General features: G+C 34.4%; 1 protein-coding gene across 5 annotated transcripts in view; it reads right to left on the bottom strand.

The window, feature by feature from the left end:
- Nucleotides 1-21,547, bottom strand: part of KCNT2 (potassium sodium-activated channel subfamily T member 2) — a 373,164-nt gene that overhangs the window by 111,134 nt on the left and 240,483 nt on the right. For all 5 annotated transcript variants that reach the window (XM_082425465.1, XM_082425468.1, XM_082425469.1 and 2 more), the window contains one exon: nucleotides 17,132-17,240. In XM_082425465.1, the coding sequence (XP_082281591.1) occupies nucleotides 17,132-17,240 (109 nt within the window). The remainder of the gene's footprint in view (nucleotides 1-17,131; nucleotides 17,241-21,547) is intronic.

The raw sequence follows: 21,547 nt of genomic DNA, 5'->3' as shown, positions 1-21,547 counted from the left end.
AATAAATATCCATACAGATAAAAGTGAAAATGTAAGTACTAATGCTTATAAAGCACCATGGGGAAATCTCAAATACAAAATGTTAAAAGAATTAAGTAGCTCTAGGTGGCTCGTTTAGTTAACTAGGTCCTAGAGAAGAAGACACGTAAATCAGAGATAGTATATGTGGGCTTCACAAGCATTTGGAATGTTTATTTTTTCTAAATTTGGAATGCTAGGTTTATGGATGCTCATAATAATATTCTTATACCTTTGAATGTCTGAAATATTTTCTAACAAATAAAAAATAAAATGTATCACCAAAGTGAAAACACAAACCAGGACTAGTAGTAAGGATTTTAAGCTTTTTGTTGTTATATATATATATATTTTTTAAACATCTTTATTGAAGTATAATTGCTTCACAATGGTGTGTTAGTTTCTACTTTATAACAAAGTGAATCAGCTACACATATACACACGTTCCCGTATCTCCTCTCTCCCGCATCTCCCTCCCTCCCACCCTCCCCATCCCACCCCCCCAGGCGGTCACAAAGCACCATGCTGATCTCCCTGTGCTATGTGGCTGCTTCCCACTAGCTATCCATTTTACATTTGGTAGTGTATATATGTCCATGACACTCTCTCACCCTGTCACATCTCACCCCTCCCCCTCCCCATATCCTCAAGTCCATTCTTTAGTAGGTCTGTGTCTTTATTCCCATCTTGCCACTAGGTTCTTCATGACCTTTTTTTTTTTTTTTCCCTTAGATTCCATATATATGTGTTAGCATACTGTATTTGTTTTTCTTTTTCTGACTTACTTCACTCTGTATGACAGACTCTAACTCCATCCACCTCATTACAAATACCTCCATTTCATTTCTTTTTATGGCTGAGTAATATTCCATTGTATATATGTGCCACATCTTCTTTATCCATTCAGCCGATGATGGACACTTAGGTTGCTTCCATGTCCTGGCTATTGTAAATAGAGCTGCAATGAACATTTTGGTACATGACTCTTTTTGAATTATGGTTTTCTCAGGGTATATGCCCAGTAGTGGGATTGCTGGGTCATATGGTAGTTCTATTTGTAGTTTTTTAAGGAACCTCCATACTGTTCTCCATAGTGGCTGTATCAATTTACATTCCCACCAACAGTGCAAGAGTGTTCCCTTTTCTCCACACCCTCTCCAGCATTTATTGTTTCTAGATTTTTTGATGATGGCCATTCTGACCGGTGTGAGATGATATCTCATTGTAGTTTTGATTTGCATTTCCCTAATGATTAATGATGTTGAGCATTCTTTCATGTGTCTGTTGGCCATCTGTATATCTTCTTTGGAGAAATGTCTATTTAGGTCTTCTGCCCATTTTTGGATTGGGTTGTTTGTTTTTTTGTTATTGAGCTGCATGAGCTGCTTGTAAATCTTGGAGATTAATCCTTTGTCAGTTGCTTCATTTGCAAATATTTTCTCCCATTCTGAGGGTTGTCTTTTGGTCTTGTTTATGGTTTCCTTTGCTGTGCAAAAGCTTTTAAGTTTCATTAGGTCCCACTTGTTTATTTGTGTTTTTATTTCCATTTCTCTAGGAGCTGGGTCAAAAAGGATCTTGCTGTGATTTATGTCATAGGGTGTTCTGCCTATGTTTTCCTCTAAGAGTTTTATAGTGTCTGGCTTTACACTTAGGTCTTTAATCCATTTTGAGTTTATTTTTGTATATGGTGTCAGGGAGTGTTCTAATTTCATACTTTTACATGTACCTGTCCAATTTTCCCAGCACCACTTATTGAAGAGGCTGTCTTTTCTCCACTGTATATGCTTGCCTCCTTTATCAAAGATAAGGTGACCATATGTGCGTGGGTTTTGTTGTTATATTTTTCACTGCTACCTTTCAAGGCAGCATTACAGGCTACACTATACAAGGCCTCCCTGCTTACCAATATTTTGAGACTAACATTTTATTTAGGCAGAAAGTAATATTTTCCCCTCTTACTATGATGAATGTATCAACAATTTTTTTCCAAATAGCTACCCAGTTATTCAATTTATTGAATAGTCCATCTTTTCACACATTGGTTTAAAATAACTCCCCTATCAAACACCAAATTCCTGTTGCCTATGGGCCTCAATCTCAACTTTCTAGTCGGGCAAATTGATTTGCCTCTACCCATTCCCTAACACTACCTATGTCGACTATTGTAGCTATAAAATTGTTTCAAAATACATCAGGATAATCCCTCTCATTATTATTCTCCTTCAAAAATTTTCTTGCTATTCTTGTCTCTTCATTTTTCCATACAAACTTAAAATCAGCTGGTTTACTCTGAAAAGAATACCTTTGATATGATTATTGGGATGATTAATAAATTTGGGTGAAACTGACAGCCCTGTGATATTGACAATCTTCATTTGTATGTTTATTACTTGTCTATTTCTGCCACCATCTCCCACTCATCCTGAAGCAGAATGTAAGCACCAGAACTTCTCAGTCCATTGTCTATCCTGATCTCTGTGGGATCTCCAGTAACTAGAACATCTTCTAGAATACAGTGAATATTCAAAAAATGTTTGTTTAATGACAGCATTTAATTCTTCTGACAATCTGTGAGATGCATGCTAGTATTATGCCCACCACACAGATAAAGAAACTGAGGCTCAATGGTTTCAAGTCTTTGGTCTTGCCAGCATGGATAGACCAAAGAATTCAACCCAGGCAGTCTGGCTACAAACACTGCCCTTTACTCAGAAGCTTCAGTTCTGAGTAACTCCAGTATTTAGTGTGAATGTGTAGCTGTTCTATTACTTGTCTTCAGGATACTAGAATTTGAGAGCCAAATTTTCCTTTTACCCTTATTAATAATGCAAGGCATTTTATAGCCTGTAGATTTGTAATAAACAAAAACAAAATAAAAAACTTCTGATTTGTCTTCAACTTAGCATTCTACTCGAGTTTTCTTTTGTCTTTTCCTACTTTATGTATCTGGGGAGACTTAATTCAAGATTATTTTTGAATGAGAGGAAATTTATCATATAAATAAATAATATATTTCCAAATATTTTATACAAAAGAATTCTTTAATTCTACCACTTAAGTAGCTCTTAAGTAGCACTTACCCATTTCTCTACCATCAACTCTTACGCTCTTAAAACTGTGCTGACCCATCTCCTAGCTTCCTTGCTTCCTGTGTTGATTGGTGCTACAATTGGAGTGAATTTCAAAATCTCAAATCACTTCATGTCACTCTCCTGCTGAAAACAGTTAAAGGGCTTCCTCCTTCCATTTGAAAAAGGTGAACTTTCTTACCATCATTACACAGCCCTCCTGACCTATGCCATGCCTGTCTTCCAAATTTCAAATATCATTCCTGTGTCCTTTCTCTTGAGTTCTCCAGCCTTGAGCAGTCTTTAATTTCCCCTGAAGAAGAAACTCTCTTATCTTGGTCTTCTCACAATGCTGTTCTTTCTTCCTCCTATGCCCTCCTCGTTCCTGGACCCACAGCTCAGGCATTACTTTCTCAGCTGTGCGGTGGTGTACTTCCTTCATGATATTATAACACTAAATTGTATTAACTAATCCTTAATGTCTTGCTTCCCTGTGAAATAGGCCCCATGAGGAAAGCGATCATGTCCTGTTTACCACTCTATCTCTGAGACAAGACATCTGTTCTGACACAGAGCAACTGCTTAATAAATGTTTTGTTAAATGAACAAAGAATAATCTAACAATGTTCTTCATGCTCAGTTACTAAATGTTCTGCTTTTCTAATTATATAATTCCTTTCTCCTTCACCAGAATCATTTTTTAGGTCTCACCAATTACTTTCCCCATGATGAATTTGCTGTTAGAATGGGGGGTGGGGAACCTTCACTGAGTTTCATAATCATAAATGGATATGAAATGAACTTAACCTCAGCAGCAGTAAACAACACAAAAGATATTAAGGATAAAAAAGCAAAGAATGGAAAGCTCTGTGAAAAGCCATTTTAAAAAGACTTACTATGTGCTTACACTAATCAAATGAACATTTAGGGAAAATAGTTGGCTTCTGCATTTAATTCCTGTTAACCTCGAAGTAAACTCCAACCTGTAAAGTAGGATAGCCCGTAGTCTATTTCATACCCTTTCAAGGCTGCTCTACCATATTGACCGGAAATTAAATAGTAATCAATTCTTCCTAGACAGGTTTATGTCCACCTTTATTTTCAAAATAATGCCAGCTCCAGCTGTTCGCAAAGGTGTTAGTAGAAAAAGAAAGAAGGAAGAAGAGGAATATGAAAAGAAAATATTCTACTAAGAAAGTAAAGGAAGTACAGAACGAAAGTGTATGCTCAGTACTTGAAAGAATCTCTTTAGATCTCTATTTGCCCTGAATAAAGGGTAATGCTGTGAAATCCATGCATCCAATACCATAGTCATGAGAGCCTTAGAAAAATGTCAGTGTGCAGCCTAGAAGGAAAAGAAGCTTGTGCCTGCTCTTGTCTGCATTTTAAACCCTTAACAAAGGTCTTAGTGAGAAAAATATTTGGAAAAAAAAAAAAAAAAAAAAAGGAAAGTGTAAGGACAGGTGATAGAGAATTGTTTATGAAAAAACAAACAAACAAAAAAATGGCCGGTGAAGTAAATTACAACTTCCATGTTAAAATCTTCACGACCTTGTAGCCTTCAGCCATGCTCTGTCAAATCTCCATCCCTGTCCTATAATAATAACGTCTTGGGCAGATCCCACTTCTTTCAAATCATGTTCAGTTATTAAAAAACCCAATCCCATCTGATTTGAAGCTCCAATCTTCCCAGCTCAGGCTAATTCTCCCTAGAATGCTGCTGCTCTAACTGGTCATCAATGGGCTCTGTGAAGGTGTCTTGTAGAGACATGTGAACATACTCTGTGGGGTATGAGGGGTGGGCCTCTGGGCACCATCACTGGGAAGCAAGAAACTCTCTTCCACTCTGTCTCACCTACTTCCCAGCAACACATCCCATCCACCCTATGGCCTCTGGGCTGCTTGGGTTTCCTCACCTTGTAGGCAGAACCCTTAGAGGGGGTACCACAGAGAGAGAGTGCAAATCTTTTTAAGCCATCAGCTGAGCTGCTGGAAACCCACGCATGGGAGGGAAGGCTCTGCCATCTCTCTCTCTCAAATTCTTTTTTCTTCATGTTCAAATAATCACAGAAAACTACATACGCAGATGTCCAACTAGGGAACGAACTGCTAGTTCCCACTTCCTGAAGATACTCCACGAGTATTAGGTCATTTTTTGGACTTCACTTTATGAGGCTGGGCGTAGGTGCAAAAACACTGTGCTGCACTACTGGTCCCTCTCTGATCTTCTCTTTCTACAGAAAGGTGGGGAGATTAGAAAATGGGATACTTGACTCTTTTTCCTCCTCGGTTTTAGGTTATGGTCACCAATCCTGGGACAACATGAAAAGTCCCTCTCATGACCATAAAAGGCCAAACAGTGGGCAGTGACCCAATTCCTGGAAATCTCTGTCCCTTCCACAAAATAGTTGGAATAATTCTCCCACTAATTAGCCTATGAAATTACCCAGTCCATAAAAAACCAACCACCCCATATTTCAGGGCCTCTTTCACTCCCTGAGATGGACCACATTCTGTCTATGGAATTCTGTCTCTAAATAAACCTGCTTTCACTTTTAAAAAAATAAATAAATAAAAATAAAATAAAAATTTAAGAAAAGGTATGTTTGTTCTATCCTGTTTATTGTTCCCAAGTTAGAAATATCATTTGCTCCAGTTAACTTTTCAATGGTGCATAAATTCAATTTGACAACTGATTTTATTTTTCTTTCAAATGCAAGCTGCACATTCCTTGTTAATCCACGATTACACTTTCAAGGCAAACGGGTTTTTATTGCCAGAGAGCAAATTAACTCCCATACAGTCTCCTGTGCTTCAACACGACCAACCAGTTGGAACAGGACAGTCAGCTAGTAAGCGCTTGGTCTGCAATTTGCAGAAACGTGCTTCATACAGGCCTCTGAATGCAATAAAAGAATCTGATCTGGTTTTGGCTTTCAAAATTTCCCCACATCAAATTTTCCCAAAAGGAGAAAATAAGAATCTAACTGGAATTTCCTGTTCCAGATACAATACCTTGAAGTCTTATTATACTGCATTCTCTGTTCTTATTTCAGGAATGTACTGAATGACCCTGCTCAGTAATGTGGTTTGCATTTTTTTAAAAACAGCATACAACCTTATTTGATGGACAATGCCCTATTTTTAGGAAGATGTATGTTTTTGTAAAACTCAAACTAATAACTTTTAGAAGGTAAAATTCGATTTTTACGTTCATGTTTTCTTTGTGTATTTTAAAGATGCCACCAAACTAAAGGTAAACTCAAGAAGTGTAGGCAGGCATTACTGCCTTCAAGGTTGTACAATGAAATTATTAGTGCAAATCCATCTCTTCTACAGTATTATATCTGTCATTTTAAACACCTCTGCATCGTAATTATCAGATTTAGTTTTGCTAGTACATTTTGTTCCCTTCAATCCTAAATAAGGCATTTAAATATACAATAAATGGTTAGTTTCAGATTTACCAAAATTGACACAGATTGCCAAATTAGTTGCTTTTATATACTCATTATTACCAAACTAAATTATTTTCACATCAATGGGAACAAAGAACATATTGTCACAAGGTATCTTTGGTATAAAATCCGTTCTTTGAGATGTAATAAAAGGCTTTACATATAACTGGAGGAAATCTTTGCCTTAGGAAAAGATGTCATTTACATTTATACTTGCAGAGTTACATAAGATAAAATTTCCTTATCATGCTTTATTTTAAAGATAAGAAAATCTATTTATTACTTCATTATACTAGATTGAAAGTAGATTTAAAAAGTCTAAAACAAGTGACCCAAAGGTTTTAATCTAACTGAAATTAACATATTTTATTTAATTCTATACTCTAGTAGTTCACCAATTTAATGTCAGCTTGGTTCCAGATAATTGTTTATATTCTTTACAGGAGCCTCTCTGAAAACACACATGAATTACATTAATTCACAACGGTCTCAAGCTTTTACTTTATTTAAAAATTAAAGTATTTAAATGGTACTCCAATTCCCTTTACTATTAATGTCAGGAATCTACAGTGAACACTGCAAGTAAAAGAAATGATTTTGACAAATTGTAGCCTGTGTCATTGAAAGCATAATTGTAATTTATGGAGTGGAAAGGGCATATTAGAGTAGATGGAAACTTCCACTACAGGTGAGGCTACAAAAGAAAGAGCTAACACAGAACTTCAGATGAACATTTATTCTTGCTGGTCTGGGGATCGATCTGACACACAAATTGGATTATCTTATCTAGTAAGAAAAGTAGTCAAGAACTCTAAGTAGAAGAGGTAATAAAACTCAACATTAAGTAATAAAACTCAAGATTAAGCTGAACTTCCCCTGCTTTTTATGGTATCAGACATCAAAATCAAAACCTGAGTCCTAACATTAAAACCATGTAGAGGATGATAATCAATTTTCAACCACTAGATGGAACCAGAAAGCTGTTTGCCATTCTCAGGATAAGAAAAATTGCTGTGAAAGTGACGAGAGTAGAGAAATGCTATACAGCTTTCAAGCATTGTTAATAGTGAACATAAACAATGAACACCCTTTTGAAAGAGATTTCAAAGAGAAATGAAATAAAGCTCCACCGTTAAATTTGAGAGGCTGATTGTACATGAAAGTGGCCCAAACTCACTACCCTAAAGTTTGTTTGTTCTTCAAAAATTCTAGTGTGGTTTTCTGAAGTGCTCACTTAACTCAAGAAGCCACCTAATTATCACACACACAAATCCTAAAATTCTGTGAAGACTTTTCACCTGCTTTTTAAACTGTCAGGTGAAAAATAAATTCATCTCTCATAATGACACTGAATTCTCAGCTCTTTAATTCCATTATTAAATAAGTCATATCCCTCTGATTTTAAACTGTTCTCCTTTAGCATTAATAAAAATCCATAGCGAAGGTGTACCTTCCCCCTCTCTCTCAGAACACAGCCTGCTTGCTTATGAATAAGTACCATACGCTTAGCTTATGGTCAAGTGCTCCGTGCCCTTGTGCATTTGCATTGCTCTGCTGTATCTGTCACTTTAGTTGAGAACATCATAGTGAAGTCTTCAGAAAAGTTGTATTCCATAAATATTAATATTTAGGGATATAGGAGTTTCATAAGCTCCTATTGTTGTTATTCACATTTTATCATTTTGAGTATGTTTTTTGCTCTTTTAAAATTATGTGTAACTAGCAAGTTTCTTCATTGGCTGTCCATGTTGTCATTTGGTTTATTCTCAAGATATGCAAACTAATCTTACCATAGCCAAAAGAAACTACATTAATAAAATAAATCTACTAGGGGAAATTTATAGTACATTCCAAACATACATAAGCCATGTTTACATTCTGTTCTGCCTTGTGTTGAATATTAGTTTTTTGTGATCAGAATGGAACGTTTTCATTTTTGCATTTCCCCAACTCCTAACACAGTGCCTTACACTGTACGAATGCATGTGATTGTTATCGTGGGATGAATGAATGAATGGCTTAATTTGAAGAGTTTTGAGGTATCTCAATAAAAATACGTTATCGAATTTTATTACTATGTCATTGTAGGCATTTTCTATTGACCACCATCTCTGAGGTGTGAGAGAAAAGAATTATCTCACAACAGATTCCCCACAGGGCTGTAAGTATAAAGTAGCAGTGACTATAGATACAGGTCTCTTGATTTTCCATTTTGTAAGCTGAGGATATTAGCTACTCTCCCTTCCACATCTCCTCCCTACTTTTCTCTAAAATATCATTTGCTGCACCTTTTTACATTGTTGAAAATGCAAATATCTGTATTTTGTTCCCTGGCTATAAATAAATCAATGGCTTCAGATAAAAGTGGAGAACCCATTGTACATCTTAAACTTATACGTTACATATCAATCATAATAAAGCTGGGGAAAAAAAGTACAGAGAACCTGAGTTCAGTGATTACATTATTAGGATTATTGCAACATAGGTCATTTAAGAGTTCAGTGGAATGTTATAATTATATAAACTTCTCTGTGTTCCCTGAGCAATTCAAGAGAGAATACAAAAAAAAAAAAAAAATTCCTTACTTACTAACCACCTATTGTTCAGTATTATGGCACATTTTAATTTGATTTATTATAGTTTCTTTTTTATTTTCTTGGAGTTTATGATTGCCTTTTTTTTTTTCCAGTTGGGAGAGAAAACAGAAACTTCCTTTGCCACATCCCATTGTATATGTTGCTTTTAATCTAGTCCAGTCTCTTGTTGAGACTTGTCTGGCTTTTCCTATCTTGACCACAGCTTTTAGAAATCTTTGGTTTTAGCTATGGTACAGACATGTGACCTAGGTTCTATCAATCAGACACAAATGCGGGAGTTTATTTTGGAAGTGAGCTAAATGAGGAAACAGGCAGGCGAGGGGCATCTATACTGTTGTGATGTCTGGCTGCAGAGGTAGCTGGCTCCCAGGATGTTCAGAGGTCAAAGTTCCTTATTGGGTTAGCTGTGAGGTGGGGCAGTGGGAACTGTTCATGCATGTTGAGCCTAAATAAAGGCTAACTTTCCTGTTCTGTGAGTTACCTATATTCCTCCATACACCTCTTTATAATCAGACTAGCTCAATGAATATCCTTGTCTAAAGTTAAGAATCCTAGTCAATATTGAGATTTCTCTTCCTTTCTACAAATTTAAGAGAATTTTTCTTCACCATTACTGCTTTATAATTTGGCAGTGTTATGTCTCTAGGTGTGGTTCTCTTTCATTCATTGTCATTCACAAGCAAGAAACCCTGTCTATTTAAAGATTTAAATCTCCCTTCTTCTGTTACAATTTCTTTCATTCTATTCTCTCCATCCTTTCTGGAATTCCCATCAAATCAGATATTACCTCTTTTAGATTGATCTCGTGTACTGCGAATTATTTTCCTACATATTCTATCTCTTTCTCTTTTTTTAAATCTGAAATCCTCAAGATTTCTATGATGTTACCTTTCAAGGTTTTTATAATCACTCTGTTAATTTCAAAAGGTTTTTACTTTCTATTTCTCTACTATAACTCCTTTTCATATCTTCCTGGGATTAATAATTACAATTATTTTTAGCATTCTGGATTTGTGTATTTATGTATTATGGCTTTTCCCATTATTATTGAAGAGAAAATCAGATCCTCCAGAATCATAATCAACAGATTTAAGTTAAATATTCTGAAAATTTTAAACTCTACAAATAAAAAAAATTCCTCAGCATTTTATGCCTTTGAACAATCATTATCACCCTTTCATAATCCTTCAGTATTCTTGTGAACTATTATTTATACTTCTCTACTGTTCAAAAATACATTTGAATTTCTTTTTAATGTATTTTTGTTCTCATTTACTGTGACTCTCCTTGCTTACAAACATTTGACTCTCCTTTCAAATGTTATAGTTTTTTGACCTCAGAAAAAATTGTTTACTAGTGAGTAGAAGACCCAACATCCCTATTATCCCAAAACAATTCCAGTGTGAATACAGATATTGTTCTCTTCTAGCTGGATTTGTTCCCTTCATTTCAACCTGCATGCTGGTTGTCAGCAAATGACAAGAGCCATATTTCAAAGTTCTGAGTATAATATATAGGGATATTAAATAGATTCCCTTGTCTGTGAATATGATTTGTTAAGTCACAGGTTACATCTTATATTAAGCAAGAAGGGCTCAAACTATCTAGTCTGGGATCTCTAAATGCCAGATTAAGAGGGTTGAACCCCAACCCCAAATTATATGCTAGCTTATAATTCAGACTAATTTATTTAGGAAAAATCTGATTTTTCCCAGTGGTAAATGTCTGACTAAACTTAATTATAGAGAAATGGTACTGTGGTGGAGGAAACAGGGGTAACTTGTTCTGTATACAGAAATTCAATCAAAATGTGTCCTCTTTTTTTCTAGGAATCTTGCCCCCCAGAGCCTCACTGGGGGCTGGGATTTTGTCCTGCTGTATCACCTTCTAAACATATGCTGGGATGGAGGTTTCATCAAGTTCATTTACCCACTTTCCATCTTCTAGAAATTCACTGAAATCTCTTCTTTTTCACTGATAAAAGCTTATGACTTTTATTTATTTGCTATCATTTCAGTGGAGCAGATGAGGAAGAGCAGATGAAGACTATGGATCATAAACTACTTTGAACCAGGGGCCTCAATGAATCATCTTTAGTATATCCTTTACTTCATTTACTTAACTAGTGTTTTTTGAGCATTCATGCTGTGAAACACTATAGAAGGTATAAGAATGAGTAAGTTCCAATAAAGATGTTAAAAAAAAAAATGAGTAAGACATGTTCTCCACCTTAAACGAAATTATACCCTATTATGTAGGAAAAAATAAAGGGCCCATAACACATGCTCTGGCAGAATGTCATAAAATTCTACGTGAGTTTGTAGAAGGGAAAGATCACATTAAATTGGGGAGTTTAAAAATATTCTTGAGGAGATAGAATTTTCGAATTTTAGCAAAACCCTCTAGGAAGGCAGAAAAGATTCAAGGCAGAGGGAACAACGTTAAAAAAAGATGTAGAAGGCGGAAACCGCGAAGTATATTTAGGATCATGTTATTTGGAGAACACGATACGTACGAGTATCATGGGAAATAAGGATATAAAAATAAATTAGTACTAGAGCATACAGGGCTTTAAATAAATAAAATGGATATACTTAAATCTAATTTGATAATGAAAGATGAGCTATTAAAGCCTTTCCAAGCAGAGGACTGTCAGACTGAGCAGTACCTGTATTTCTCAAGATATGTTTAATAGAATAATGTTCTAGTTAATCTTTTAATAGGTGTGATTAGGAAAAACATTTCTCGGGTAATCAAACAGATTTTGGATACACCTAATAAAATGTATTTCTGCGGAGATTTTCAGTACATGTTAGTTTGTATAAAAGAAAAATGAGTAACCTTCAGACGTATATCGTTTCTCTTTCTTGCAATTACTCCATTCAGACCTCCAGTCTTGAAGTGTGTGTGTGTGTGTGTGTGTGCGTGTGTGTGATGGGAGAAATGGAGAAAGGGCCACCAGGGATATACAGACAATCTTTCTTAATTGCCATGATCAAAGAAGCAGCCTTCTGTGGAACCAGCAGAACCATCTGCTGTACAATACAGCTTTCATTATTTTTCTTTCTTATCTTCCTGGACAAACTTAATGAAGTGGCGGCCTTCGACCAGGCTTCACTTTCTTATCATCTCCTTATTTGTTCACACTATCTCAAAATGAGAAAGTCTCCATCGTCCAAAATTGTTTTCTCAGAATTTCCCAGAGACCAGTGACCTACTAATTCTGTTTGCGTCTTCTCCATCTTAAACCGTCTGTATTGTTAACCATTCAGTTCTTTCTAGAAATCCTTGCTCCTTTTTGTTCTGTTAAGTTATACTATAGTTGCTGTCCTTTTCTTCCATCTGTTTCCTAAGGAAAAGCCTTAAGTGGTCAGTTTTCCCAAATCCCCACCATTTCTGCTTTCACCTCTGTGGCCCTGAATAGCCCTGATCTCTCCTCAGGAACCAAGAGTAGCAGTAATTTCCATGAGCAATGATACCTGCATCAGAAAGCAAATAGATTCAATACCAAACTCCTTTCTCCTGCCAAAATCACACATTTTATAGTTCTCTACTGTCAAACCTCAGTGTGTAAAGGGATTTTTTTCTTTTTTTCTCTTTTCTACATCCATAACTCATCAGTGGCCAAGTTGTATAAATTCTAACTTTGCAATATTTTTCTTATCAATTCTCTCTTTCCTTCCCATTGATGATCACTAAGAGCAAAAATATTACCTCTTGGATGGAACTAATGAAATAAATAAATATTTTCATGAAAGTAAATGGAAAGGAAAAGAAAAAATTAAATTTTGATAGAGACAAAATGTCATCAAGATGGGCCAATTGAAGGTCTACCAACTGTTCTGATAATTTGGCATCTCCTTGCTAAAATCATCACGGTCCATGTTTGACAGCCTACAGTGATATCGGTCCAAAGAATAAACTTCTGTTCATCTTTCTAATGAGTTTGCCAAACAATTCAAAATGCTAATTTAATTGACAATAAGAAATACCCCTGCCAAGAGCACTGAGCACTCAAATGTAAATGAAGTGAGTGGGAGGGGAAAACTATGAAGGGCTAAGATACAGAGTAAACTTGAATGAATAAAAGGAGCACAGTTATTCAAAGTCACCTAAAGTTAACATCATCTAGTTGACTCACAGATCAACTAGAACAAGATGAGTATATTAACATCTAGGAAAAGAAACTGTAAGATCATGACAGCATTAATAAGCCTTGGGATATATTGTTCAGGGTCCCAGCTAAGTTGCTCCAGAGACTCCAAAATACAAGATAAATATTTTTAAAATTAATATTCCCCATATAAAAGTACAGAGGTAGGTAATTCGTACTTAATATATGGTTTCCATCTTTCTCCCCATTATCACGGGCTAGAGGAAGAGAACTAAGAAAAGGACGAAGGTGTTTTAAGAGAGCAAATCTAGGGCTTCCCTGGTGGCGCAGTGGTTGAGAGTCTGCCTGCCAATGCAGGGGACGCGGGTTCGAGCCCTGGTCTGGGAAGATCCCACATGCCGCGGAGCAACTCGGCCCGTGAGCCACAATTACTGAGCCTGCGCGTCTGGAGCCTGTGCCCCACAAGAGAGGCCGCGATAGTGAGAGGCCCGCGCACCGCGATGAAGAGTGGCCCCCGCTTGCCACAACTAGAGAAAGCCCTTGCACAGAAACGAAGACCCAACACAGCCATACATACATACATACATACATAAAAAGAATGTAAGCAGACAAGAATAGCATTAAAAAAAAAATTAAAAATTAAAAAAAAAAAATTAAGAGGGCAAATCTAATTCTAAGGCTGAATTAGGAACTCCATTCTCAGACTTAAGGCAGGTCTGTCACTAAAAGAGCTGACCTTTCTACCTCTAACTCCTGCTTCCTTTGTCTATCTTATTTGTTCCAGAACTCATATTTATTATTTTCCTTAAATATCTATAATCTATACAGCACTTAATTTAAAAATATATTTTTAAGTTAGACTATTTTAGGTTTTGTATTATATTTATGTCTGTGTTTGTTGGGTCTTAAAGTGGTTAGCTTGTGAATATCAACTATTTTTAGTCAAAAATCACCATTAAAAGTTCATTTATTATATAATGAACTTCTAATAATATTATTCTCTCTCCTTTTTTAATGGGGAAATTTGAGTATTATCGTAAGCTTTTTTTTCAATTAGTGGTTTGATAATCTTTGCATAAAGCATTTCCTAGACTATTCAACATTTTCCCCATTATACTACTTAATTCAGCTCCCGAATTTGCTCTTTTATTATTAAATCAATATGTTTGAGCTCTCTGATTTCTGCTGATGCTCAAAGGCAAAATTTCAAACATATTCTGTTAATTAGTGAATCTTCACTATACCTTCATTTAATGCATAATACAGAAGATAATACAAATTACTTTAGTCATACAATATTCTTAATAAAATATATTAGATATTTTAAATTAAGTGATCTGTTTGGATGACTATTTATATTCAAGTGATGGTATTTATCTGTTTAAGGATCTGAATAGGTTTTTCTTCAAAGGCGATATGAAAGTGGCCAAAAAACACATGAACTAATGCTCAACATTATTAGTAATCAGCAAAATGCAAATCAAAACCACGAGACAGCACTTTACATCCACTAGGACAGTTATGATGCAAAAGGCAGATGATAACAAGCATTGCTGAGGACATGAAGAAATGGGAACCATGATACACTGCTGGTGGCAATGTAAGATGCTATAATCCCTTCAGAAAACATTCTGGCAGTTCCTAAAAAGGCTAAATCGAGTTACCCGATGACCTGGCAATTCCACTCCTAGATATAGACCCAAAGAAATTAAAGCACATGTCCACACAAGAATCTTCACATTAATATTAAGACCTGCCTTATTCACAATGCCATAAACAACCCAAATATCCATCAGCTGATGAATAGAAAAGTAAAATGAAATATATCCATACAATGGAAAATTATTCAGTTATAAAAAGGAACGAAGTAGTGATGCATATTACAATATGGATGAACTTTAAAAACATTATGCCAAATGAAAGAAGCCAGTCCAAAAAACAAAAAAGCACATATTGTATGATTCCATTTATATGCAATATGCAATGTCCAGAATAGGAAAATCTATAGAGACAGGGTAAGATTAGCCTATGGTTGAAAGAGTTTGGATACAATGTGGGCGGCTGCAAAAACGTAAAGAATTTCTTTATGGGATGATGAAAATATTAGGAGTTAGCAGCGATAGTTGCACAATTCTATGAATATACGAAAAATATTACATTGTATACTTTAATGTGTAAATTATATGGTATGTGAACTATATCTCAATAAAGCTGCTATAAAGAGAGTTATTTTGGTGGACTAAGGCATTTATTGTATCACTTAACTGGGAAATAATTTTGCAGGTTAATCTTACTTATGGGAAATCCTTAATTATGTGGTAACAATGTATTCAACAACATCACTTTCATTTTTAATATGACAAAATTCATTAGAGTATATTAGGAAAAGTCCTATTTTAAGTGTCGCTGAAATTCTTTTTAAATTTATGTTAAGTGCAATTTGTTCACCAGGCAATATTGTCTGCCAAAAAATAATATTTACTAGGAGTTGGAAAATGTAATTTAACCGATCTATAAATACTAATGTGTGTTAGTGGTGATGGGCCTCATTTTATCATTTGTGCAAGAGAGAAGCTGGGCTAGATATTCAGCTCTAACGCTGTATGATTCTATGACAAAGATGGATGACAAAATAATGAAGCCATGTGATAAGTTCTATGAACATTCAATTAGTTGGTGACAAAACAGCTTTCAGTATTTTATTTAATTCCATCAAAATGCTAAGCATGTCCATCAAAGAAAATCAATTTCATTCATGATCCTGTTACATCCTTTCCACTGCAAATCTTAAAGGCTTATAAATTTATAGAATAGAAACATTTATATTCAGAACTTTGAGAAAATTGCTCCTGGGAAAATCTTTCTGTCCCAATAGAACAGAGACATAATTAGAGGTAAGAGAGTAAAATTTACTTAAAATACCAGAGGGCATTTACTATTTTTCAATTAGCAATTTCCTCCGTCCAGTACTAAATCCCAGGAAAGAATTTTCCTTTTCCTTGACTTATTTGATTTGGCACTTCACTTAAATAACTATCAATTAACTCACTAAATTTAAATTTTCATAACTACAAGCACCATGGTGGAATTTACTTAGAAAATCAACATTTTGTCTAAAATACCAAGTAAGGAATATGAAAAGTATGAAATGCAGTGCAACATTTGTCTCTTTAAATAAGGGCAGTGACTGTGTTCGCTGATTGTACTTTACTTGATTATGCAAGTCAAAAACAACCTCTATATTTTATGAAACTCTATCAAAATAAACAAAGAGGAAAAAATGTTTTGATGATATAATTTCCCTCAATACCCTGAAATTCATATTAAACATTATTTCTTTTATACTACATTAGCTGATTTTATCAACTACTTTGTTATCATTCTATAATAATTTTAAAATTTTAATTTTGAGCTCATTTGTGCACATATAGCTTTCAGATAAAAACTTACCTCAGAAACAGAAAAAAAACAGCTTTAAGGCCATACAGTAATGACTGCTGTCATCCTGCTTTTACAAGTTTTATTTGCGAATTATTAATCTTGAAAATAGAAACAATGCCCTAATCCTAGGCCTAACAAGTGATGAAGACATAAAATTTAGGATGAAACAAATTATATCAAGATTAGTTAGAAAAGACAGCAAATCACTGTCAATTTCCTATATGTCTTGGACCCTGTAACAGGTTTGTATTTGTCTGTCTGTCTCTACCTATCTATCTATCTATCTGTCAGATGATGATAACACACAAATACAAGTACAGGTACATATCTAGCTGTATATACCTAGGCTTACTACTGTATTTCTAAATCACATAACTGCACTTATATTTTTTTATAATTTAAAATGCATTATCTTAAAGAAAAAAATATACTTACTGCCCTCTAGAGGTATGAACCAGTAGTGTAATAAGTGTAGATGTTGCTGGGCATATACAGTTTAAAGCTAACATGGCGTATTTAAACTCTTCTTCACAAACAACATGATCTGTTTGAAATAAAATAGGTAAATTAGAATAATTTACCTTGGGATAGTAGTATTTTAAAATAATATGAAAAATAAAACAATGAATAAAATTATAAAACTTTCCATATAAACACACTTGTTTTAGAGAGGTTTTTACATGTGCAAATTTATCCCCAGGAAAAATGATTCATAAGAGAGAGTACTAGACTATGAGGTAAGTTACTGAGGTATGGAGGATCTGGCCCCAGACCTGTCTTTAATAAAATTAACAGCCTTTGGCAAAATGTTTATTTTTCCTGTGCCTCATCTGTAGAAGGAGGTAACATGTAGGTAGGTTAGAGGTACAGTCTGGATAATAAACCAGAGACTATATAAAGTCTCCTTTACTTCTGATAATTCTATGGTATGAAATACAATAGTACTGATTTATAACATAATTGATTTATCAACTTCATAGTCAACATAAAGACTTAGAAAGTGATTATTAAAAAATGTGGCAGATAATATTTGCACAACATACAAGTAATAGATTTTTTTATAATCAAAACAACCGTAATGACCAATCAATAAAAATTAATCCTGAAATAAATATAAATTTAAATTATACTTTAACCTCAGGACCTAGGTCAAAAATTCAAAAGATGATAGAGTCCAGTCAGAAAAGATAATAAATGGCATAAAAAGAAATTCAGTGACATAAAAACAATAAAGAGTGTTAGAAAAGATGGCCCGTAAGGGGGCGCAGGTCATATTAAAGGCGGGTGATGCTACTCAGCCCAAGTATATTATTTTCATGCAAGAACGAGGGCCCGGATGCCATATACTCAATTTTCCACAGAAATCATATTTTAGAGAAGCAATCAAAGTTTGTTTGGGAAAAAAGCTGTTTGTTTTGGGAAAAAAAAACTTCCCTTCCAAGTAAACTATTATAGCTGGTATTGGAAATAAAGATTGTTTAAAGTTCTAAGAAAATAAATATTCTTAGGCAGAAAATAGCAGTTTTAGCTAAATTAAGAAACAGAAGGTTGAATAGGTGAGTCGGATCTATAAGATGAATACATACACCATACAGTTTATGAAGAAACAAGATTACTTGGGAAATGGTTCATCAAATGCTCCAGACAGATAAATAATAACATTACTCCAATTTGTATAACATGAGTTAGCATATGAAAGAGCCCATTATTTTTTTCTTTTCCCTTCATTTCCTTATTCATTTTTTTTCTTTCACATTTTATGGAAGAAATTGTATGTTATGGTTACATATCAGGATTTACTCTTAAAAATATCAAGAATCTGCTAATAATGTCTCTTTCTTTGTTTCTCTTTCCTCTTTTTTTGCTTGTCAGATATATTATAATGATAATGTTTAAGGAAAATCTCAAAAATACATAACCATGATACTTAATATTTTGCAGGAAGGCAGGTAGATTCTAAATCCAAGTTTGAATGTGGAAAAGTATACAAAAATATTTGCAAAATAACAGTGACTTAAACCACTATTTCGATATTTCTCAAAATAATTTTTGAGTGTGTATGCCCTATCTATGAAAATAAAGTAACAAAACTGCTAAATGAAGACTGTTATTACTTTAGAATCATATGATAGCCATACATATGGGGTCCATAAATTTTAAACCAAAAATTGAACATATGATTTAAGAAAAATGTTTACATGTATTATGACATGAGATAGACTACCAGAAAATTTAGAAGGTATGTTTACCATATATGCAAAACCACATGCAATTATTAACTTTCCCTTGGTTTAATGTACAAACCGTATTTCTTCTAGTAGGGGACCATGAGAAAATGTGATAGTTCTGTGATAGTTGAAAAATATTCCATCTTATTTCCCTTCAGTGGTTAAAAAGTAAAAAATTGGGTCCCCTTCCTTCCCTTTTCCTCACTTAATGTGTTCATCTGTGTTTGGTTGGGGATGGTTGATGGAAGATCATGTTGCACTGGCTAATTTTTCAAAAACTATACTAATCTGTGGGAAATGGAAAGAAGGGAAAGATTAGTAAGTTTTAGGTAGTAATATTTATCTCTGTATATGCTTTTTTCTATAAGTAAGTAAAGTTTTTACAGTGTCTATTAGCCTATCAAGCAATGTACATATTACTGGAGGCTATTTTACACATAAATACAAAGTAGGTTTTGCACTATTTTAGTAAATACTGAATTATTTAGAAAGACAACCATTGTATAAATTAAGAGAAAGTTTATTTTGTTTAGTATTGTATGTGAGTCATTAATACGAATTTAAGATATGATCATTAATAATAAGTATGTGCCCGCTATTGTCAGTGTCAGTAGTGGGCACATACTTATTGGTGCAAGCAATTGTCTCTCTTGTATTGTCTTTTTTTGGTTATTCATACCTGGGCATTTACATATTGAAATATACACTTCCTTATTATTAATTATTTCCCTTCTCTTTCTCCTTCATATTACAATTAGGACATTTTATTAATTATTTAAAATGTATTCATATAGATATTTACATTTACTCTGAATTTCATTCCAGGATAGTAAAGGAAGTGCTACAAAATATTTATCATAAAAAAGAGGTATTGGATCAGATAGGTTGAAAACAATCATCTTAGATTAATGAGTTAATTGTATATAATGTTGGGATTCCTTGTTAGATAATAAGAAAAATCAGTACTCTTTTTATAAAGAAAACATCTATGTAATCAATAAGGAGGATGATTAGCACAGGGAAAGGACTATGATACAATAATATTCTTCATTTGCATAAATTACAGAAACCCAGTCTGCAAAACAGAATTGAATATATGTCTAGATCTCTCCTCTCAGGTCCAAATCTATCCCTCCTTCTCAGATATTTTTTGAATACTCATCACTATCCATTAACTTGAATTAAAAAACTGACAATATTCTTTCATCCTACTTTGCCCCTCATTTCCCAATGTCATATGACTGCCAAGGTTTATGGACTGATTATACCACTAAAGCCCTCCGTCTCTCTCTCATTCCCCTACCCCCATTCCCACTCTCACTACTTACTACAGGCTTCTGATCCTTGTCCATACTCTTAAGGGCCAGCTATCAGCTTTTAGAATTAATTTCTTTTTCAAATTTTGGAAAGACAATATGCTTCATCTTGCAAACCATATGTAATATGTGTAGGGAGCAACGTATGCTTATGTCTATTATTTCTTCAGCTAATGTGGGAATACTCATACTAATTTTAGGAATAAACCTATCTAAAGAGGCAAAAGACCTGTATGCAGAGAACTATAAGATACTGATGAAAGAAATCAAAGATGACACAAACAGATGGAGAGATATACCATATTCTCGGATTGGAAGAATCAATATTGTGAAAGTGACTATACTACCCAAAGCAATCTATAGATTCAACACAATCCCTATCAAATTACCAATGGCATTTTTCACAGAACTCGAGCAAAAAATTTTACAATTTGTATGGAAACACAAAAGACCTCGAATATCAAAAGCAATCTTGAGAAAAAAAATGGAGCTGGAGGAATCAGGCTCCCTGACTTCAGACTATACTACAAAGCTACAGTAATTAAGACACAGAAACAGAAATATAGATCAATGGAACAGGATAGAAAGCCCAGAGATAAACCCATGCAACTATGGTCACGTAATCTATGATGAAGGAAGTCAGAATATACAATGGAGCCAAAGACAGCCTCTTCAATAAGTGGTGTTGGGAAAACTGGACAGCTACGTGTAAAAGAATGAAATTAGAACACTCCCTAACACCGTACACAAAAATAAACTCAAAATGGATTAAAGACCTTAATGTAAGGCCAGACACTATCAAACTCTTAGAGGAAAACATAGGCAGAATACTCTTTGACATAAATCGCAACAAGATTTTTTTTTGACCCACTTCCCAAGGTAATGAGAATAAAAACAAAAATAAACAAATGGGACCTAATGAAACTTAAAATCTTTTACACAGCAAAGGAAACCATAAACAGAGGAAAAGACAACCCTCAGAATGGGAGAATATATTTGCAAACGAAGCAACTGACAAAGGATTAATCTCCAAAATATACAAACAGCTCATGCAGCTCAATATCAAAAAAATAAACAACCCAATCAAAAAATGGGTGGAAGACCTAAATAGACATTTCTCCAAAGAAGACATACAGATGGCCAGCAAACACATGAAAAGACGTTCAACATCACTAATTATTAGAGAAATGCAAATCAAAACTACAATAAGGTATCACCTCACACTGGTCAGAATTGCCATCATCAAAAAATCTACAAAAAATAATTTCTGGAGAGGGTGTGGAGAAAAGGGAACCCTCATGAATTTT

Source organism: Balaenoptera physalus, assembly GCF_965194825.1.
Source record: "Balaenoptera physalus genome assembly, chromosome: 1".
NCBI lineage: Eukaryota > Metazoa > Chordata > Mammalia > Artiodactyla > Balaenopteridae > Balaenoptera > Balaenoptera physalus.
This window is presented reverse-complemented; position numbering and strand designations above follow the sequence as displayed.